General features: G+C 39.8%; 1 protein-coding gene across 1 annotated transcript in view; it reads right to left on the reverse strand.

Moving 5' to 3' along the window:
- Nucleotides 1-24,158, reverse strand: part of si:ch211-196i2.1 (collagen alpha-1(I) chain) — a 109,189-nt gene that overhangs the window by 45,391 nt on the left and 39,640 nt on the right. The window contains exons 5-12 of the mRNA XM_065471484.1: nucleotides 20,361-20,495; nucleotides 19,901-19,981; nucleotides 3,237-3,881; nucleotides 1,491-1,535; nucleotides 1,133-1,252; nucleotides 331-369; nucleotides 189-242; nucleotides 52-105 (exon numbers count right to left, since the gene is read on the reverse strand). Coding sequence (XP_065327556.1) covers nucleotides 52-105; nucleotides 189-242; nucleotides 331-369; nucleotides 1,133-1,252; nucleotides 1,491-1,535; nucleotides 3,237-3,881; nucleotides 19,901-19,981; nucleotides 20,361-20,495 — 1,173 coding nt within the window. The remainder of the gene's footprint in view (nucleotides 1-51; nucleotides 106-188; nucleotides 243-330; nucleotides 370-1,132; nucleotides 1,253-1,490; nucleotides 1,536-3,236; nucleotides 3,882-19,900; nucleotides 19,982-20,360; nucleotides 20,496-24,158) is intronic.

Genomic DNA, 24,158 nt, shown 5'->3' on the forward strand with positions numbered 1-24,158 from the left:
ACACATTTTTTTATTGATACCAAACTTCGAAATGCTGGTTTGTTTGCTTACCATCTCTCCTGGCATCCCTGGACTTCCTCGCTCCCCGGGTTCACCAGGTGGCCCCTGTGAAAAAAACATAACAAAATCACATGGGAACATGTTCGTAACGTGCACTAATATACTGCTAAAAAGAACTCATCTCTAACCTGTCTGCCAGGCCTGCCCATTTCTCCAGGTGGTCCTGTGGGGCCTTCTCTACTCTGCAAGCTCACAGAGAAGAAACACGCCTCAGATTCACAGAAACAAACGAAACACAGAACAGCTTTTAGAAGAGAACAGCATACTTACAGGCCAACCTGCAGCAAGCAACTGGTAGAAACTGGTTTGCTGCAAGAAAAATGGAAACACACATTAAGTAACAAATAGTGACCACAGCAGGTTGTCCACATATAGTAGCTCAAAGCACACACGGTAACAAATCGCCTTCACAAACCACTAACAGACTTTTATTTCTGTCATCTTTTTTCAATAACTGACTTGAAGCTCTCCATCATGCTGGCATACTATATGCGTGTGTGTATAAGTACGTGCCTTATACAACACACAGCTGCGTCCAATGGAAACAGATTAAACAGATGAGGACAGATCATCAACTTGCATGCACGATAACCGAAGGGTTAAAGGTTTCACAGATAGTCTGGAAATCTGGGTTTAAGTAACATCGAAGATCATTTCAAGTCCTATGTGTCCTTTAGGTGACTCACAATAAATTATATGAGGGCAAAGGAGAGAGGAACATATAAAAACAACTTCTTTGAGGTGTTCTGTACTTGGTGCCTTGATGTTTAATGGAAGGCCAGGAAAGCAGTTGATAAACCAACAACAGGTTTCCTCTTGGGGGTCTTTCTGTGTGGAGTTTGCACTTTCTTCCAGTAGGTACTCTGGTTTCCACCCATGGTCTGAATGCATGCATGTCAGAGTAACCTATGATTCTAAACTTGCTATGTGTGAATCTAGGAGTCTGTAGATGTCTGTGTTAGCCCTGTGGTGTCCTGGTAATCTGCTCAGGATGTACCCTGCCACTGGCCCTGCACTTTACAATATCAGTGGAGCAGGCTAAGCTTAAGTATTATATAGCAGAACATTTTACCTGGAATGCAGCCCATTCCTCAGCAGTGTTCCTCCACAGGTAGAGGGTTGGTAAACCTGGCGGTCCAGGAGGTCCCCTCTCCCCCTTTTTTCCTTGTCTTCCTTCAGGGCCTGTCTTACCCTGTTTGTGAAAGATAAATCAATTTATGTGGTAAATAATATATTAGTTCTTGTTTTATTTGATAGAATACTGGACTTTGGCATAAATAACCTTAATAGGAGTTAGCGGAAGGTATTAAAACATGTCTTGGATTGAAACTGAGTTTAAACATTAGATACCATCTGAGATATTTTTTCGGAAGCAGCTTTAACCTAACATATCATCATAACTTACTAGGTTATAAACAAACTTCTGTTACCTTATCACCTTTAAACCCAGGGAGGCCAGGCTCACCAGGACAACCCTGTGGAAACATTAACTCTCAATAAACGAAAAAGACAAAATGCAATGAGGATAAATCAGCTGTCACGATACAAAACAGTATTTATCACCAACTTTAACAAGCCACAGATACGTGACAGTTTATCCCTGACATTTAAGACTTTTCTACTACTTTGTAGAAGCAAAAAAGTTGACCTGATAATACTCGATCCTTGTAAAACCTCACAGCTTGTGGCACATTGAGGACCAAAAGGTATTCATTTTACAAGAGCTCCCTCCCTACACCTACAACAATAAAACACTTTAGGCGTATCAGGTTATACTGTTCAGTAACGCTGTTGTAAATTGATAGGAACTGTGTGTGGCTTCTTTGGTGCTTCCTGTAGGATCTGGAAAAATTCAAAAATTTGGTAAATCTTGATGAATCTTTCAGGATTACTCTGCCTATGTTATGGATTCTGACCAAGTCTGAACACTAATTTACAGAAAGTTTGTTTAAGTCTGTCCTGAATCTTACTATAATGCTCGCAGTGTATCTCTGTTACCTAACGCCTCCTTGACACGTTAATTAATCTGGATGAAACTCACTATATAAACTGCCTAGGGTCCAGGATTATCAACATCCACATAGATTTTGGGCATTAGTTTTACAACACTCAAATCCTTACAAATCCTCAAATGTGAGTCCAGTATTTTTGACAACATAAAGCTTGCAATGCAAATTGATGGAGGGAAGACGGTGTAATCACTTTTGAAAAGTTTGAATATAATAAGTTAACTCATCTTTAGATTGACATTAGTGAGAGCTACTGTCTGTGGTTATCGGGCAATTGATGGGAGTCAAGAAAAATTATCATCAGAAGTTTACATAGGTGTTGATTAGACTTTTGATTTGACAGCCTTTTGAGTCATTTTGATACATCATTTAAATACCTTTATCAATTAATTTTTGCAGCCAGGTACTTTCCTGAAACATGCTTTTTTCTACTTTGAGATGGGATTCAAGATGATCAAGAAGAACTTGTTGTGCTGCGTATGTGGACAGAAAAGCCAACAGGACATTTTCCCTCATGTTCGGCTGGGTCTAATCACATTAATCGTGCTGAGTTATTCTGTGGATTTTATGGCAGCGTGACTCCAGACGTAACCAGATGTGATGTCTGCTTTTGGTTCTGTCTGCCCTGCAGTCACAGTTAAGACCCACTTCTTAGACCAGGTAAGTGTTCCAACTAGACAGTATGACCTGACTTTACTCCTCCCAACCAATCAGATAACTTGGAAGCCAAAGGGTAATCCTGTCATATTGTGTAATGTTATGACAAACGGCTGAGACTCCCTAAGCGTGAGCGCTCCCATCACAGCAACAAAGACATGTGGATCAGCGCATGTTTGAAGAGTGTAACCACCCCTAATCAGATTCATATGGCAGCTGATGGAGAACAGCGCTTGTAAGCTGTAAAAGCAAACAGTCGTTACACTCTTTTCATTCACAAAGATTTTTTTTTTTTCATCTCATCCAACAATGGACCGATATTATAAATCCAATTTACTTTTAAACAAACAGGAAGGCCGTTGCTTTGATAAGCAAAATGAATAAGTTGAATAAACTCTGCAAAAAATTCTCACTGAGATATGGACATGAGAGAGAGCAAACTACAACAGATCATACAATAGAATTAAAACGGGTTTTAAAGAGCAATGAGAAGACCAAAAGACCACTTACTTCCAGCCCGGGCGGACCCATTCGGCCAGGTGGACCTCTCTGAAGCTGGTACATTTTGCCATCTGAGCCCAAAACCAGGTTTCCATCTCTAGACACAATGGCTACAGTTGCAGGGCGGCCTTTTTCTGGTAGTCTGCCTTTGTGCTCACGTCTACGATCAAACTGTATGGAACTCTGCGTGGTGCGGGAGCTCCCCTTGACATCAGGTAAAGGTGAAATAGTCATGGTCTCTTTGCTGGAATCTGTGGGGGATCTGGGATCTGAAGGAATCTTAGGAGGTGCAGGAAAACCTAGCGAGGGCTTCTTAGGAGAACCTCCAATGTCCAGGTCTATTATATCATCTGAAGGTTTTCCAGGAAACAGTGATGAAGTCCTCCCATTAGAATCTTTCTTCTTCTCTGTGGTAATGTTTTCCTCCATATTTTTAGATGATAGTTCAGGTTTCCCTTTCTGGCTTCCCTTAGGTCCATTTCTGGAAGGTTTTAACCGTGGGTTCACTTGTCTGCCATTTTGGAAGATCGTATCCAACAAGTCAGTGTCCTCATCCACCAAAAGGACACCCCCACGACCTACTGAACCTTTCCGATTGGGTCTAGAAGGGACCGTCCCATCGCCTCGTGAACTTTCTCGTCGCAGGAACGCATTCTGTCAAGAAAGAAAACAAGAATTGGGACTCACATTCCATCTTTTAGACATCAAAGCAGGGTTTTTTTGGTTTGTAGCACTGTTTGATGTTAGTACTTGTATGAATCTTTCATTGTTTGGTTCTGCATTATTGTGGTGGAATGTCTGATGAGCTTTAAAAATACTAAGATAAAAATCAGCCTGGTGCAGTTTGAAATGTCCTTACTACCATTACCATCAGTCAATAGAAACGAGAACAATAACACACTGACAGTAGAGACCCTGTTGATGAGAGAAACCAATGTCATGACAAGTGGACAAAAGCAAAACACACCATATAATCATTGTCAAATCAAAAGCTCTTTCTGAAAGCTGTCTGAAAAAAAAAACACTTTTTAAATGAACAAAAATTTATTATGTAATAAAGAAATGTTGGTGTTGGGATGGTTTTAAATCCAAATGACAAAAACCCACATTTTCCCCCTACTACAGGCCTCTACCCACAGAAAAAAACACTTCACTGACATCTGGCATTATTTCATTTTATCGGCCTTCAAGTCAGTTAGTTCCTCTTCTTTTTACGATAGTTACTTTTAACCCATCTGGCAAATAAAAATGCACACCACCACAACTGATAATGGCATTTATTTTCAAAATAGTTAAATACGCTGTCTCTAATTAACATTTCAGCGGTTCACACTGAGATCCTAATTGAACCCAAAACTATTAAGAACTTCTCTTTTCGGCACTTAACCTTTCCAAAGTGCCACAGTCTCTCGTTGCTCTTTGACTGTTACTGTAGGTCAGCCATCACATTTCTTACAGCATGGTTGGGATACCATTGCTGTTGTAAATAATGACAATAAAGATCTCCTCTCCTAAACTATAAAAAGGAACATTTCTGCTACTCAAATTCCACGGCATTACCTACTGTGACTTCTGCTATCCTCCAGCTGATACTCAGGTTAAAGCACGTCTATCTCTAGTTGGATCTTAGTCTTAGGTTTAACATCAATCTTGACAAGACTGAGTAGTGCCTTTTTATTTACAGCAGCTGTCTTTGCAGACTGTACTGTAAGAAATTTTACTTCAGTACAGACTCTAGACTGGAGCAACATAGGCTCCCTCTGTGTCAAACTCTGTTTTACACCTCCCCACAACAGTTTATACAGTTTAGAGCTTTAATCGACAGCTCTTTATTCTGTAATCGTTCGTACTGTAAATCAGCTTTGTCAGCTGTCAAAATGTGAACTTATACATATGCACGCACACACACACACAACAAAACAGAGCAAAATGCTGGGCCCTAGGGAATGGAGAATAGTGAGAGAGGCCTTTCAGGGGAAAGGGACCACAGGGCTATAAATTTTGTTTGATGACCGTAATGGGCTGAAATGGAGAGCACAAAAGCGGAGCTAAGAGGCATATGGAAAGCAGAAGGACAGGAAGAGCAAAAGGAGGCGGGGGTTTACACATTGTGCAAGGGTCTAACACAAGATACAATTCAATAATCTCTCAGAATAGACGGCTTTCTACGCCAGGTCTATGTAACCCAATCGTTTATAGGGGCTGGTCATCTGGAGATATGCAGACATCTTGATCCTGGTACACGCACAATGTCACAAATCATGCTAAATAAACATTTTAACCAGTGAAGTCACATTGTAATTTTTTTAGTAACAATTCCAGTATCTTTTGGCACATAAGTGAAACTAGGTTTTGTGTTTGGACCATTAACCTGTGCCTTTGTTCAGCAGAAAAGGCACAGTGAGCAGAGAAGGCAACAGTTCATAACCCTTCCACCGATATCTGAGAACTAAATAAAAGTTTCCATGGGACGTAAACAGAGCTATAGAAAAATGAGAGCATCAAATATTAGGAATACAAATGTACTGGAAAGATTGCAGGAATATATATGAATATATAGATAGGATCTGTTTTCTTGTTGGTTATAGTCGTTTATCAAGGCAAAAATCAATTCAGCATGCTCAATGACATGCCCAAACATCCAGAAACATGTCAAATAAGTTGAACATGGCTTTCATTCATCTGAAACAACAGGCCAACAATTAGCCTTGTGCAATGGGGCCAGTCAGCCAGGCCAGCAAAGGCCCGAGATAGGCAAGAGCCAAAGCCAGTGCCCCGAATGGAAACAAAAGCTCTTTCTCTTTTTCTCTTATCCCCGGCCACATTCAGTCAAACAGGCCCAGCTGATAACCTGACACTGGATCTCCTCTGGTCAACATCGTCTCCTCCGCTTATCTCCCTTTCAGTCAGAGAGACTTCCTTATGAGCCAGCGCAGGTCATACTTAGTTGGAATACTATTATACATCCGCCAGTCAGCCAGGTGCTGATAGTTGTCAATGACTACAAGCCTTTAGGATATATAGAATGTTAAATGTTGTACTTTATATATTCTAATCTGTTACACATGTACACAAAATAAACTCAAAAATAAAAATATACTGTCATTGTGCAAAAAAGAAAAAAAAAATCCATAACATGTTATTTGTGAACACACATCATGAACTATATATATAAAGCATGGGTATATCCTCCAGGTCTAAAAAATATAGCCAACTGATGTCTTAAAATAAAATATTCTAAAATAAATCTAATGGCTACCAAGGAGCAACTTTTAGCTGGAAAAAAGTCCACATGTACAGTACAAAGACGTATTGCTTAATTTATTGCTTCAGTAAACACTTTCCTGATGTTTTTATTAACTCAGTTGCAAGTTTCCAATCTAATTTTATATAAAATGACATTCATTTTGTAAATGATTTTCCCCTTTGGAGTAAAATAGAAAATAAAACAGGGCATGCTTTACAGCACTGACAAGTACAGTCATATCTGGTCACACACACAGCCAAGATGCTGAAGCTCAAGGCTTCAGAACTGATCTTCACAAACAAACAGGTGATGTCATGGTGGCTACATCCATCTCTTAGATACAGTCTATGAATCAAACAAAATATTTCTGCTGGAGATAATATCCAGAGTACCAAATATGAACATGCAATCCTGTCTAAAAGAAAGTTTTCAAGTACACTTGACTAGCTGATTATCAGCCGATGAGACCGCCTCTGTGGAAGTAGACGTTTTGACAGTTTTGCTCCTCATCTGGAGCATTCAGGTGTTTCTTAAGACATTGCCACAGTCTTCTCAGGGGCAGAAGTCCCAGCAAATTCACCCCAAACTCAGGCTGTGCAATGCTTGGAGAAACTGCAAAAAATTCTCACAAAAACTCTACAGGCCTCAGTTAGCATGCTAATTGTTAATGAAAGTACCCTTTGAAAAAGACTAAACAAGTAGGGCTTTTTTTGGAAGGGTTGCAAAGACAAAGCTTCGTCTTTCTAACAAGAAAGTGGAGCCAAGCTTAGGTTTGCAAAGTTGCGTCTCAATAAATCCCAAGACTTCTGGAAAAATGCCTTTTACAAAGATGAGACAAAACAAGATGTCTTACCATTTTTGGCAAAAACAAACCACCCATACCAAATGTCAAGCACGGTGGTGGAGGAGTGATGATTGGGAATGCTCTGCAACCAAAGAATGGGACAGCTTGTCGTCACCGAGTCGATCGGGAACTTCTTTCTACACCAAAGTATTATAGGGTCAAATGTGAGGTCTGTCTCATAACTACAGCTTGGTCCGAACTGAGTCATGTGACAGGACAATGATCCCAAACACACCCGAAAATCTAAAACAGAATAGGCCCAGCAAAGTCCAAACCTCATCCTTATTGAAAAACTGTGGTGGGACCTTGAGAGGGCTGTGCATAAATGAATGCCCTCAATAAACTGAAACCAAAATTCCTTGTGACTATATCTATCCATCTGAAGAATCCTCAACAAAGGTACTACTCAGTCCTGTTTGAGCAGCATTTGCTAAGAACCGAAGTGCACAGCTGCTTTTCTTTAACTGAAATCATATTTTTGCGGCCAGTTTATTAAGGATTTATGTATTCAGAGGAAGCCTTTGTAGCACTCATCTCCAAGTTCAAAGAGGATAACGAAGTCAAAGTGATGATGTACTGAAACACTGTCGGTTTGTCTAATTCTAAGGAATGTTTTGACAATAACAAAATATATCATGAAGTATGTTGCAGTTTAGGGTTTAACAGTGGTGCTCACCACATTATACCATGTTTTTTTTTTAAATCATATTTAGAGAGCAAAAAGTTGAGTAACTGTGGGTCAGGGGCCCACACTTGTACTTCTCTAACCTACACATCAGTATTGGACCTGTGTGAACGTTAGACACTGAGAATGAAGCCAATGGATTGTGTTTATCAACAGGTCTTCTCTACACTCTGTAATGTAATGGTCCTAGAATATCATCAGGGTAATGTTAAATGTGTTAAATGTGAAAAACAACTGAAATTCAAGTTTAAACTCTTGTCAGTCTAAGGTCACACCAAGGCCTCCATGAGTCATCTTTAAAACAGCAGTTTTAAAGATGATCTACAGAGCAGACGTTGCATAGCATGTGTCTGTGTAGTTATCCTGTCAAACAAAACTCTAATAATCCCAGCAAGTAACTCTATGAGCCTTTAAATCATGAGCCAAGATGATGTTTACACTCGATATCTCTCTAAAGGTTCTGTAGTAGCAGGCTCGAGCAAGCAAGCGTGTTCAAAGTGTGTGTGTTTATGCGTGTGTGTGTGTGTGTTTGCCTTTTAATCCTAACAAGACTTCTCGAGTTGGAGGAACGGTGCAGCAACGCCACAGCCTGAGCCTTGGCTGACTTTAAGTGACTGGGGAAATCCATGATTTTATTTTATTATTATAATCCATATTATTTGTTGTTTTGGGGCTAATAGTAGCAAATATTTTGAATAAAGATGAAAATTTTAGAAAACTAGTTTATCTTCTTTAATCTAAGTATGCCTGTTTTGACTGGACTCACACCTTTGCACTGCAAACACAATGAAAATTGTAAGTAAAGGTACATGGACTGACTTATTAGTTACAATGAAACGTCATCTAGCAACACTTTGCTGCAGGGAGGAATCACGACAAAGTTAAGTTTGGAAATTTTGCATATAATGATGTCAAGAAATTTCAAAAGACTTGGTCTGAAGAGAAAGAAGCTTTTGTCACATATATGAGGTTTTATTAAGACTGCAAACAGACAGTTAGTACCATGCAAAAAGCATGATGGATTCAGCCAGTATTGGTTTTAAAAAGATGAGCCAATTAACTGACAGGAAATGCGCCAAATGTCTTAAAGGTAACATCATTTGCATTCATACAAACACTTGACTAATAGATCCAGGTATTAAGGGCATAACTATGCTTCTCCATTTGTTTTTCAGGGTGCTTTTCCAACCTTCAAGGCAACTACTGGCCAGACTTGCAGGGACTTGAATCTAACCTAATCCATCATATTGTCTTACTATCATCTTAGTTACAATACCACTGCATGGTAATGCTGTTGGAATGACTTCCAGAATGACATCAGTTCCACTAAAACAAAGCAGGAGCATTTTTCATCCACTAATTAAAAAAAAATATCTCAATTTAACCTATGTGTCACTCTTACACACAGTAAATAAAAGTTATGGCAGGTGTTCACAGGGCATACCCGGGCTAAATTAATGGCTATCTACACAAAGCTCAAGTCTCAGGAGGCATAAGGAGCTGACAGTAATAAGAAATCTATGGGGGCCTCACAGCCTGACAAAGATGCTGCAGGCTAGAGTGCTATTATCAACACACATGTGCACGCACACACAGAAAATGAAGACTTGCTCCTACAAAGGCTAATCAAATGGCAAGGTCCGTAAATCTCGCTAAGACACAGGCATGCAGATACTCTCAGACTGGCTAGGTCTTGCAAGCAGCAATAGGTAAGTGGCCCTGGAAAAATGTGTGATGACAGTGGTCTAATTGCCCCAAAGGTAATAATGATCAAAATGTTGTAACTCGTTAGACGGGAGGATACAGTAAAAATTGAAAAGATAAAAGCAAATCAGTAGCCCTGTGTTTTCAGTTGAATTCCAACAATTTTTTCATTGTCTCAGATGGAGGACAAGACATAAGGCGAGGCAGTCACTATAGTGTGTGTGTGTGTGTGTGTGTCATGTGCACACAAGTCAGTGTGTGACTTCACTGCAGCTCAGCAGGTCAAGTGTGTGGCATTAACGGCGTCACGTTCAGGGATTTTAGAACCAGCGGGACCACCCATGTTAGAAATGGTACGGTTAGTTGTGATCAAAGCATCCACCAGTTCAACAGTGGGAGTCTGGGAATGTACAATAAGATCATAAAGCATTATGGAGAAGAGGAGAAATACCTAACCTTTTCTTGCACAATAAAACTGCTCTCCAGCCTACCAAGTACTGGTAGCTGGATTTGCCAGATTTAAAATGTTACATAAAAGTGCCTAGGGCGATCTAAAATGTTTTCTTATTGTAAAAGAGAAAAAAAAGCTTTAAAGTATAAAGCTGTTCGTTGTTTGGTTGGCACTGACTACTGTTTTACTGCTCTTTGTCCCTGTGCCCTGAATTTATTCTGTCTTTCTTAAACAATGACAAGACATCAGCTTCATCACAATTCCGCTACTCTTTGAACCAAATGGTTGCATAACAGCCATCGTCAAGATGATTGCTGACCAGAAATGCTACAGTAGCCTCTCTCATGGTGGCCGACACAGACACTAGCCCTTGTGAATAACTCTCACATCCACAACAATATAAAAACAGATAATAAAATAATAAAAAAAACCAACAGAACATTTCTAAATGGGCAATGACTGTCATTAATGTTCCCATGAATCATAGTTTCCACAAAAAATGGTGCATTGATGTTCGAATTTTCCTTTGTTTTTAAGTAGTTTGAACCCTGCACAGAAGAGTTAGCCAAGCAAACCATAAACCATGCAGGGGTACATCTGTCTAATGTAATATTCTGAATCCAAGAAAGTGACCAAGGGGTGTATCTTTTCTACTAAATGTTCTCATCGGTAATACAAATTGTTTCCGTTACATATGAAAGGTCCCTGGTTCGAGACCAGGAGAAGAGGCTGAAGGGTCACAGGAAAGTGTATTCCACGTGCTGTTCACGAGCCTGGATAAATATGAGAAATGAGAATCTCACTATACTGTTTAGTGTTACTAAAAAAAAATTCAAGCGTGTTTAAGCATAAGACAAATAATTAAAGAGTTAAGGTTTTAGATGCTTGCTTTTATGAGCATCTTTAGGGTATTTATAAGTTGAAAATCACATCAGTTGCAACCTTGAATTAATTAGAACCAAAAGCATCCTCAGCCAAGTAAATGTCATTAAAAGCACTTCCACACTGAGTGCACTTCACTCCTGTCCAGAATCTTTGCATCAGAGCAGAAAACTCAAAAGAAAAGGTTAAAATCAGTACATGTATGAGCCGTAGTAGGGAGTACCTTTCCATCCCGTCGTCTTTGACCTTGTACATACAACCCCAATAAATCCAGCAATAGGCATCCCAGGAGCAAGTACCAGCCAACATGGTAGGGCATGACTGCAGGAGACGCTGCGGGTCTGTCTGCACTTGAGCTCAGCTCCGATTGTACACAAAGGCAGACCTCTGCACAGAAGGCTGATCCAGCTCCCAGGAGACACACCCACACACCTACTGGGTACACACTCACCACCCAACCATACAGGTTATAAAAATAATACATCTAATCTGGCTCATGAAGAGACTAGCACAGCCAATTAACCCTCAGGGTGGCCTGGGTAATTGTTGAGAACTACTAGTGACAGTAACAACTGCAATGTGGGTCCAATTTGAATGTTGAACTATTGTGAATAATAAATATGTTCTATTCTCTCACCCACAAAATGTCAGAGCAGGCAACGGCTGTTCTAAACATATTAAATCCACAACCTCCAAATTGCCAGCTCTTAACTAACCAAGACTGAGGTTGTGAGTGAACTTCTGATCGCAGCAAGCTATTGGCACTAAACTCTAACCGCAACATCACGGGCAACTGAAAATCTGCTTGAATGAATGCAGTGACTGCTCGTTCCAACCGAGCAGAGCGCGATGAAGGAAAACAGGGATAAGGAAGATGTGAGGGAATCCCCACTGCTTTTGCACATGGTTAGAGGCATGCACAATAGAAAAAAAAAAACCTGTGGTGGAATTAGGGGAGGGGAAGCCACAGTTCCCAGATTCAGTGAAATAACCACAGCTGAGAGAACTTGTGAGGGGAAATATTCACTGTGGATTCTCTGAGGTTGGCTTGATTTACATTTATTGTGTCGATGCAGAGAGGAGACCCCGTCTGCATTAAAGTCAAAAACAGCAGGGCACCTCAGTGTCACCGGAAGCATTACTTCATGTCTATTAGGACCAAAAGGCGAGGTGGTCTAGGACAAACAGCGATATAAATAAACAAGAGCAGGGGGAGGTTGATTCAGGGTGAACAGAACCTCTGTGGGTGCTTTTGAACTGCGCAGCAGATGTGCAGGCTAGGGGGGAAATCAATGATCTCTTTTTAATTTTGAACAACTTCCCGGCACATCTTCTTCCTCACCACATAATGGCTTCCAGAGGTCTCTTGTGTCTGCACTGAAAACGCAATTTTTATTGAACTTTAACAGCTGGGACTTGAATCACAGGTATTTCTGCCCTCGTGAAAGCTAATGCGCTGATGTAGCACTCGTATAACAAGTTTTCATCACCTAGCATGTAACCATTTATCATCACAGCCTAGATGCCCTGTTCTAAATTACAGATGTGGAGAGGAAAATTATCAGTACGAGCATGTCGGGGCTTCTCATGTGGAGAAAACGGTTCTGCGCTGCTTAGCGACACAGGGAAAGAAGTGGCTACGGAAACATTTCTTCAATCCTCTGTTTCCATCTCCTCCCTCACTTTTATCCAAGCATCTCTGCTTCCTTTTGTACTTCACGGTTTGACTTGTCTGTAATTATTTTATATTGGAAACAGTTATAAACCTTGCTACGCAGATGAAAAATTATTGCTGGATGTATGCTGACGTGCATAACAGAAAAGCTTGACAGCATGCAGGGCCATCGAGTTGACATAAAAACAAAGAAATGTCAATCAGATACACAAAGCATGCTTCCTCATCCTCGCTCTCTAATTAGGCAATATTTGAAAATAGCAAATGTTGCATGCCCTTCACTGAGCCTTTGATGTATCAACAGAAAACAACAGAAAAGCATGCCTTTAGCGCCAAAATCGATCCCACCAGATGATTGTTTTAATATCAATCTTTATTTTATTATGTTGTCTTGAGGAAAATAACTTTTTTTCTGTTCCAACATATTTGCAATGCAGTGTATCAACAGTTTGGTTGAAGAGACCTCAGTCTTGGAGAGCTTGGAAAGATCTCAAAGTGTTTTGTGAAACAGATTTTATTGACCTTTTGAAGATATGGCTCCAAGTAAATCCTAATGAAGCGATAACTTAACACAAGGGTGAAAAAAAGAGGGAAGCTACCATATGAACAGTATTGGTTGAAACCTCAGAGGAGTTTCTCAGATGGCTGCTTGTAACTGGCTCAAATGTGAATTCCATAAACTCCTTGGTTAAAATGCCTACCTTTCATTTCAAAAGAAGATTTAAATTAATGCATTATTAGGAGCTTGGCTACTTTAAATGACACATATATGTCAAAAGCAACAGCAGACTAGCAGACTGCCAGTTTTGCATTTGCTATTTTTAGTGACTAAACTGGAGCTCCTAACCATCCTCCTGCTCTAAGGGCCAATTATAACCTCATTAATGTAATTATCTGACAAACATCACAGCTTGTTTTGTGGTTAATTGTGCTAACAGCCTGTGAAAAAGAAGTTTTGCTGAGTAGATTTCTAGTATTTTTTTAACATATTACTTAGCACTTATTAACAGGTATCTGCCTCATGCGGGATGCATCTGTCGGTTTGCATATTCAATTTTCTATGCAACCTTGGTAATGCTAACTGGTAACTTAAAACATGTTTTATTTTTGATGTTTTCACGATTGCCATTGGCGGCATATGCCAAAACTGATTCCACCCTTTGTAGCGCAGCTTGCTTTGTCATGTTTCTCGGGATTTTTGCAACCTGATGCGCAGCCAGGGTGGGCAGGTTGAAGACACAAGCCTATGAGTGCAGGAATTACTGTAACATCTGTCAAAATTTCCTTTCTATTTCAGCTTCTTTTACTCTCAAGTGGCAACATGTATCACTCAGCAGGAGATTGCAATAAGTTGAGGGCACCCCGGCCACCAGTGCAAATGGTGACCGGCTGTGGTGAGGTCACAGTTGACATGTGACACAACTAATATCTAGAACCACTAGTGCGGTCTATTAGGGTGAAGATGATAAAGGAACGTGAAGTATTCTGGCATGAGAAGATGTTGACTTTTGCAATAATGTGATATGAGAGGAATGTTTTGCAAAAAGGATTTTTTCTTTGTTTGTTAACCCATTAAGCCCTGTAGCCTATTGAACACATGGTTAAACATACAGACTTTTTAATTATACACATTTCACATGTGAAACTGCACTCCCAATTTAGTCAGTCACTGCTCCAAACGTGATCAAATAATGTTGGACTATCTCTTACTCCTTATTAACATCCTTACCAATCAAGAAATGAAAAAAAAAACAAAAAACTGTGAAAATTGAAATTTTACGCATTTTAAGCATGAGAACCAGTGGTTCTCAGGTGTTTTCTGCAAGGAAGCAAGCTTTACACCAGCTTTACACCCCACCAGTCGATCCCAGCCCAAATTTTGAAAACCACTGCAGTAGCTCCACTAAAGAGGCCTCTAGGATGAAAGAGATCAATGATAATTTCCAAACTTTCTGTCCATACAAGTGCACAAGAAGTATCTCATGTCCTCATAGGGTTGAATCCAGGCTATCCTGACCATCTTACGGTCTATTCAGACCAGCTGGATGACCTGGTCTTAGCACTTGTCTTCAGCCAAAGGTCAGGTGTTAAATGAGGGGAAAAGGGAGTTAAGCAGCTCCATATGTAAATAAGACAGCAAATCCATGTTAACACATCTGTTCCATCAAAAATATATTTTCATTTATCAACCTAAAATGGGTAATTCATTAACAGGCACACTCCTCAATGCTAAGGCTACGTCATGACATCAAAAATGACACCTCACGTAAAGCAAGCCATTCTCGCCAGTTTAAGCGAGTCATGGGAAAGTGTCAGAATGACGGATCATTTTTCCCAAACCTCTTTGCTTTTGTCTCAGTGGGACAGTTAAAAGCCATTGTTTGACAAGCTTTATGAAAGGGGACTTCTCTAGAGACCCTAACGGAAACACTTGGAAGGGACAAGACATGGAACAGGGAACATTAACTCCATAGGCGTGTGTGTGTTTCCCTGTCTGTCTCTGACACTGTTAGGAATCGTGTGTAAGCTGTGCTGTAACTATAAAACCCCTTCAACAAACTGGATTCAGTTGCCTGGTAACCTTCAACACAGAAAAACAATCAAATGCAAGCTTTGTCATGCTCTCCAGCACTACCTCCTTCTCACCCCTCCTCTTTCTGAAAAACATGCATTTTGCACATGGAAAGAAATCTGAACACATGCCTTCTAGTAGACTATAACATTGGGAAGCTAATATGTTGATTACTCCAACAATTGATCAGTTGTTTAACCGTGTGGTTCTCTAACTTTTTGCGGGCAGGGAACCCCCACATGCTGAAACATTTTCAGGGACTTCTGTGTAATCCTAACATCAATACAGCTTGTTTGGGATTAGCAACATTTGGGTTCTTCTGGACTGAAATATTTATCCATGTTCATGGGCTAGCTGACTCACGAGTCAGGTGACACAGCAGCAGGAACAGTTTGAGAAGTTAGTTACATATGCCACAAGTTTCCATTGGCCCAAAGATGAAGTGGGAGAAAGTAAAGAAAGGGAAAAAGATTCACAACTTTCTCGTTTTATTATCTGTACATGCACTAATAGCACAGCTTGAACCCATTTTAATGACTACTTCTTTATCCCAATAAAAGTCTGCCAACAATATAAAACAGCCCTTAAAAATGTGCCACAGTACATATCGATGACTTAACATTAAATGTCTTGTACAAGGAAAACTCTGACATGAGTGATTATGTAAAATAGGTGAAAAACAACATGTGTTCACAATTTAAGAAGCTGTAAATGACAAAGAGAATTTGCAAAACAAAGTAACTCTGACTAATACGGGACAAGTTAATTATAAGTTCAAAGCGGTCAGATTACACTCAGGTTAGCGCTGACCTTGTGATTACATGTTTAGCTAAGGCCCCTGACCTCCAGTGCCATTTAAAATCTTTGTGCACATTTGAGGTGCTGTACATTGACTGGTTGAAAGCCATGTCTCTAAAGAGAGTACCTGTCAAGGGGGGCCCAGAAGGGACATTCATCAAATCAGGAAACCCCAACAAAGAGGCCCAGCAGTCAGAAATGTTAGGTTTCAAAGACGACTGCAGCAGACCTCAACAAAAGAGAAATAGGTCTTGTTAATGTGTTGCTATATTTACACTTTCTTTAGAAATGTTTTGGTTTTTTTTAAAAGACGGGAAGAGGGACCAGAAGAGAGCGAGAGGCAGCTTTACCACCGCAAGCATGGTTTGCATGGCTGTAATGAGAGACAGACAGCAGAAAAAACAATGATATCCTTATTCGCTGATTTATTGTTACCTACATGATAAGCCGTGATCATCACTCACTTTCACTTGTAGCTAAGTACAGCCATTTAGTTGCCCAACAATGCCATGCAAAATTCCAAAAGCAAAAACAAAACAAAAACAAAAAAACAAAAACGGATGCAAAGACTTAAACAGATAGAAGAGGACAGAGACATGGAAAACGGAAAGACGGAATCAGACGCAGTAAAAAACAGAAAACAAAAACAGATGAACAGACAGAGAGATAATTACGTGAGAAAATGTGATGCAGCCATATGAAGAAGATTTCAGTGACTATTAAGACGGATCTGGGGCAGCTTGTTCCTGGAAAAAAACCAAAAAGTCCCGACAACACAAAACAGCAGGAGAGGTCTCATGTACATCATCAAAAAGGAATCCCAATGCCATCCTCATGTAGAAGCTTCTGCCTGGCGGGGCTAGCGTGGCACGGCATGGTCTGTTTTTTTTTTTTCTTAAATATTCAAGGTTGTAGTAGCTTCTCTGGCTATACACTGCTGCATTTTTTAAAGAGAAACAGACCCTCACTGATTATTTAAGGTATGTTTTGTATACACAAAAATGTAAATTCAAACCAGCTTTGTTTTTCCTTTGTTTTGAAACACATGTTGCCCTCTTTGTTTTCCTCATATGGTGATTCCAGAAACACTCTACGAGCGCCAGTATATGCATTTCAAGAAGTGTTTGGTTCATGTGCGTGAACAATAGTATGTAATCGCAACAAATGTGTATGCACATTTTGGCATCCTAAGGCTGATGTGGGATGTGCTGATGAGATTAAACATTCATCATCACTGACATGATTTTAAACACTGAGCGATCTTAAGTAGAAACAAATGAATCGGCTGGTACAGAGAGTAAGGCGGTTTTATTTGATAAGCAATCAATATTGCAATTAATGTTAACAGTACATTTTCACGTCTAATCACCTTTTAATCACTGCATGGCCAAAAACATATGACGTCTGTGTCTGGCCGTGAACTGATCAATATATGTGTGCTTGCACTCATCACCAACAGTGATTCAACATTCAGTCTACCTGGCCTGTCCTCAAAATTGTCACCAAAGACGAGGAAAATGAAGTTCCTCAAATGGCCACTTGAGGCTGATTCTAAAAGTAAGTTAATCCCCAATATTTACATGTCGTAATGCCCAACTTTACAGCAGAAATAAACAACTCTACAGCCTGTTACTACACTAGGCTAATTTTACACTTCCTAAATACTAAAGGCTGATTTAAGTAATAGATGAGTGCCAACTAGCAAACTATCTGTGAGCTAGGCTTCACCTTTAGGAATATTTTTTAATGCAATGATTTGACAGAAAGGTTTGGACTGCTGTGCACTTAACACCTCTTAACTTTTTACTTAGCATGAATTAGCAGCTATCTATCTCTGTCCATACATTTTGTAAATGCAGGTTACTAAACAAGTGGTACAATGTTCACTGCTACATGATTTCTCATTATTTCATCCAAATATGGTCACTTCTGGCTCAGAAAACTAAGGCAACAGCATACAGAGAGTATAAAATATGGACCTAGCTTCCAAGTTGGAAAAGTGAAGCAAACATGGAAAAAAAAAGTCTTAAATCTGTATTTTCTTGCTGCTGCCAGCAGGAGGCGACTCCTCTAGTTACGAGAAGAAAATATGAGAAAACCAGCCTTTGGCTACCTTGATCCATGACATCATTAAGCATTTTCCTGGTGACTCTTCCCAGTTTCTGGAATACGTTGAATAAAACATTATGGCTATGTTCATTGGCTAACTTGTCAGTCACAAGTAGTTAGCCAGGGAAAATCTGGTTTTCTCAGTTATTTCATTAGATCTTGTTACAAGATAAATATATATTCTTAATGCTTATTTTCTGTTTATATTGTTTTATAGAGGCCAGTGTAGAAAAACGCCCCTGTGAGTTAGAATGTGTGCCAAAAGTCACCGAGTACTGATAGGAGACTGCACGTCTTGTGCAGAGAACAGGAAGTTTAGTGCAGAGCTGCAGAGGCATATTAATAAAACACAGGAAACCAGACAGAAAAAGCGGAACTAAGTAAACTGTGTGTGTGACGTGCAGCAGAACTATATATTCATTCTGGCTTGTAATGCTTTCAGACCTGAGCGTGTGTGTTCGTGTGACAGGTCTCCGTTTCCGTAAATGTAAAATAAATATCATTTTTTGAACTTGACCACTCTGAGTTCAGTCTTTCTCTGTCGCCAAAAGAATTCAAAAGAACGGAATTTAATAATCCAAACTTTGCTTGTCAGATGTGGTTTAAAAACACCAGGACTGCCTCAGTGAAAACCCCTCAAAGCTTCAAAACTCAAAGCTTCATAAAATGCAAATCCACAAACTGGTGAGGGATTTCTTGGTGGCCATATCAATATTTCACATACAGCCTATAGTTTGAGCAGTAAGCAGTAAGGAAACAGAACAATATGAGAGATAGTGTTTGGATATTATTTATATAAACAGCAGAGAAACTTTACAGCATACCAAAAATCCATCAGATCATCCAAAAGCTAATTTGCTGGAAATAATCAGGTGACTACTTTAACAACATGTGGAAATCACTTTTCACACTTCAAATTACTAGTCTGCCTCTTATCAGTGACTATTCTGTCAAGCTTCTTCACCTCTGCACATAGAAAACGGATGGGGCACCCTGGCTCCACCCACCTTGGCACGTGTAATGTTTTTCTGCACAAAAGTTGACAGTTTCAGTCCGGTCCTGATGCTCAGAAAACAATACTCTCATTTTAATCCAGATGAGCTGCTGATTACACATAGTATGGGAAGCAGCTGTGCTGATTATTATTTTAAATATTCAAAATAAAACCACTAATCCAATCCCAAACTGCATTTGGTAAAGATCAAAAGAAATGAGCCATTGCTACAATTTATCAAAGCAGACTTTTAGCCTCAGTGAAGGAATGAGGCCTCTTGCAGGCCACAACAAAGGCCAGTGAGCAGACACACACAGTGTCTCACAGATCAAGCACTTAAACACACATATGCAGCGCACACAACCATGTGAAGTGGACCAGTCAGCCAAAGACAGAAGGTGGGACTGCTGGATGAGGCCTCTGACGCCTGAGGCTCAGCACAGCATGGCTAATTAATGACAGACTGTTGCAGACTGACGGACTGTTGGTTTCACAGACACAGACACTAATGGCAAAAAAAGAACCTATGTAAACCAGACCAGTGGTTGGTGTATATATACACTGGTTATAAGCTGCCCATAGTCTGTCACTACAGCACTGGGCGACAGCTGTGAAACCAGGTAACTGCACTTTTTCACTGTTTCTAACATGCGAATTAAAAGTGAACTTCTGGTTAACAATTAACACTTAAGACACCCAATATCCTACTTACAGTTCGGTCAAAGCTCAAAAAAGACTTGTCCTTTGGATCCCCCAGCAGGTTCTCCAGGTCATTTGAGGACAACAGTATATTCTGTGTGGAAACAGAGGCAACAATTTCTAAATAAAAAAACCACAATCAAAGACTGTTCAAGCCTGCACTGATGAACAACCAAACACTCAAGAGTTGTTAAATTCACCAGACTGGATCAAAACCACAGGAGTCAGTGCAGTTTTTATTTTAAATCCTCTGGTGATCTTTCATATTGCTTATATTAAATTATATAGCAGTGCCTGCTGTCAGTGAATTAACTGCAGGAGCCTGAGTGTTTGTGTTGTGGGCTTCAAAAGACATGGATGGCTTCACCTTAAATACCTCAGTGACATGTTTGAGGGCTGCTGTGTATACAAGTCAAAAGAAAATGTTCCTGATTTAATTTCTTTTGCCGTTTCTTTAAATCAGCTTTCCTCACCTGCAGCGGGTTGTTGGTGCGTGGTAAGCGGGGAGGCTTGGGGGCAGTGATACTGCAGAGGGGTGGGTGGTGGCTACAGTGCTGCTGGGCAGCATCTGGATCTCCCATCAGGAAGGCCAGCTGTCGAAGATGACCCTGCACAGAGAAATTAAAGAGCAACCAAACATGCAGTCTGAAAACACAACGTGAAATATCCCCGTGAAATATCAGTTTGGATAGCCTGACATACTAGAAGTTTAACTTAATTTACCTATAACCGAACTGTGGTGATATTAAGTTGCAATATTTGAAACAACAAAATCAAAATATTTTAATATTCAATTTCAAAAAAACTTTTCCTCATCTATGTTACATGTGGTGAAGAAAGCTTTTAAGGAAATCTGAGAAGCCTAAAATTACCATGCCAAGTTCTAGCTCACTTCCACAGAGGAACATTATTAAGGATCCTAACTGGAAGCAATACAAACTGGAATGGGATGTCCATGACTAAATACCAGAAGGCACTGAAACTGCCCAGAAGATCACCAACACCCATCTACTGAGCATTAGTGATACTGGTGAGGTAAGACATCTGCAGAGAGCCTGAGGAACACTAAAAATCAACAGTCACCCCTGATGCTATCCAGCAAAGCATACAGAAGCTTCTACTGCCAAACGGCCAGACACTAGAACATACTCCACCATATTTATGTATTCCTTTAAAATGTTGTCAAAAGAAACTTTACATCTGCAGTTTTAATTATACAATCTTGTATTGCATAAATATTCAGCAGCACTTCAATAACTACACCTGAACATGTAGCAACAACCTGCTTTGTGATAAATTTTAGTCAGATGAACGTGAGAAGTTCTACATCTCTGCTGCATTGTATAGTCTCAGGAGTGGAAGTTGTCACTTAAATATCACAGCATTTTAAAAAGATGATAACAGTGCATTTCATGACATTTTACAGAGTAACACAAAAGTAATGTAAGGAGTAATGTAACTATTTTTTTCTCCAGGGTATAATTAAGTAATGAATTCCACTGCTTTTAAAAAAAAGTAACAAGTAATGTTAAGGACCCCAATACTGAATGTGAAGATAATGAAACCCAAATGAACAGACAAAAGCCGTCAGGTGAACACACACGCGCACACGCACACTTACAGGCACACACGCGCGCGCGCGCACACAAACAGAGGGTTTACTACAGGTCATGCATTTCACTGCAGTTCCCAGGGTCCTTTTCCAGTGAATCTCCGTCAGGCTAAGCAAGAAAAACAAATCATGAGCAAACCTCTGTCCTCAGGCTATGTTAATAAGAATGTGATGGTAGGTGAGAGCATGCCTCTGTGTTTGTGTGAGTGCAGCATGGCATAAGTTTCGTTGTTTAGGAGATAGATGCCCATGACTTTGAGACTTACTGTACCTAAAGTAAGTGAAACCATACATGAATGTTTACAATACATGTAGAAATTACATTGCTTATGCAAATTTCTCGTTGTTTATCCAAATGAAAGCAATGAAGTCCAGGTTCATTTTGGAAAAAGTAAAATGCATTTTAACAAGCTATATGATCTCAGCTGCTTACAGAAGAAAAGTAAGAGACACACAGTCTGTAAGGACTTTAAGGAAAATCCATCTGAGAAATGTTATGTTTTATTTAACACAGACCTGTGTTACTGTATATAAAGAGATAGTTTTAGAGATGTTTCATGTCCTCCGAAGAAGAACCAAATCTCAAGTACCTCTGTTAGAAAAATCCCATGATGACCTTGAAATAGACAGGGGATCAAACAACACATGTCTGCTAAACAGATGCATCTGCAGTACATTTTCATGAAGGACAAATATTTCTATTAATGTAATTGGTGATTGAAATATACAACAGACTTTTCTTCAAAACCAAATGCAGCTGTCACTCCTGGATCTTTACAATGTAGCCTAAAGTATGCAGCGTGTGCATAACTAAAGCAATCGTGTACAAGTAATCAAATCCATTTTAAGAGCACACACTTTAGCACTTAGCAAATCACAGATCATTTTGTTTATTTACAGCACAAAGCAAAGCAGAGCACCCAGAAATTCCTGTTTCAACATGCCACGCATTTTGCCTCTCTTTAAAATCATTTTTTATGAGAACCTAATCCAGAACGAACAAAATTATTCTGAGAAGCTCTTCCCATGCTGCACTGGATGGCAGTAATAGTTGCATATGAGTGCAGAGATCATTAATAAATGGTTTCACTGTGTCGAACACAAAAGATTGTCCAGAGATAAGACTGTCAGCACCTCAGGGATTAGTAAAAATCTGTCGCCGTGGGATAGATGGATGGAAAATCCATTTTAATTGTTGCTAAAAACAAATCCAGATGCTACCTCTATAACGCTCGTCCTCACCCCCACTGTGATGCAGTCCCTGCCTGCTCTGATCCTCAAGCTATATCCACAAAGCTTGTTATAGCAACTAATATCCACAATGCATTATGGGCCATCAAAATGCTCTTGAGATGCTCACATAAAAGTTTAAAGAACCATCAATGTCACATTTGATAACACAATTCTTAGGAGAAGCCCAGCAGGTGAATGAAAATAAGGAAGCACCGATTAGTGGGGAAAAGAAACAAAACACAAAAAAGGTATCAGGAAAACAATTAAAAAAAAATGAGACATCAGCAAACCAAAGATCAAAGACTGAACAGAGGCACACAGCCTAAATGAACACCAGGGAGAAGGATAATAAGACACAGGTTAACTAAATCAAGACAATAAAAAAAACCCACGAAAAACAAAACTAAGGAAAGTTAAAAACACAGAAGCCCACTTGAAAAAATAACCTTCGAAATGGTTAACAGCTCTTTCCAGGATAGTGGCACGGTTGCCCCTCCGTTGGTCTTCCTTCTCCTTTGCTCTTGGGGCCTCTGGATGTCTGGAGCCTGGATCTCCTCCATGCCTGCTTCATGCCCAGGAGGATGGTGCTATGGCTCCCCACACCCTCTAGCAGATCATTACATGAAGGAACCTTTTAAATACAAGCGCGCTCACGCTCACAGGTGTACACACGGGTGCTCACACACACAAACTACACCCTTTTTGGCTGCTACCTCAAAGCACACTGTGCGCTGTCGATCTTACGTGCTGCACAATAATATTTAATATTTAGTAAAGAAAACGAAAAAGAGAAAAAGAAGAAGAAGAAAAAAGAAATGGTTAACTGGTTAACTGAAAGAGGTCAAAATCAGAGAGCACACAGGAAGATGCAGACATACACAGAAAGCAGAAAAGGCTAAAGAACGTTTCAGCAAAATAAAAGCTAAAGTGAAATAAAAAAAACAATGAAACCATCATAGAAGCTAACACCATAAAAACAACAGTGTGACGATGAACAGATCTCCTGAAGATTTGGTTTGGATATCTATCAAGCGAGCTTCCGGTCAATGACTAATACCACTGATTAATCACCAGAACAAGTCCACATGTTTCTGTATCAATTGCATACATCCAGATGCTGAATCCATCCATTTTAGTCTGTTTTGGATGCATGATACACATTAAAATAAATGCAAAAACAAAACATGAACAGTACATGCTTAAGTCAATATGCAAGCATGTCTACAGACAGATTCTCTGCTTAAAATCAAAAACATGGTTTCCAAGCATCTTTGGGTCTGTGATGAAAAGATACATGGGTGGAATGTGTGCTCCTTCCTTTGCTGTTTACTTGTAGAAGGATGAACAGGAATGCATGACTTTTCAAAGTAAAAGAAAATCAACTGGACATCACACATGGCCATCTGTTTGGAAATAGTTGCTTTAA

Source organism: Pelmatolapia mariae, linkage group LG7 (assembly GCF_036321145.2).
Source record: "Pelmatolapia mariae isolate MD_Pm_ZW linkage group LG7, Pm_UMD_F_2, whole genome shotgun sequence".
In the NCBI taxonomy this organism is placed as follows: Eukaryota; Metazoa; Chordata; class Actinopteri; order Cichliformes; family Cichlidae; genus Pelmatolapia; species Pelmatolapia mariae.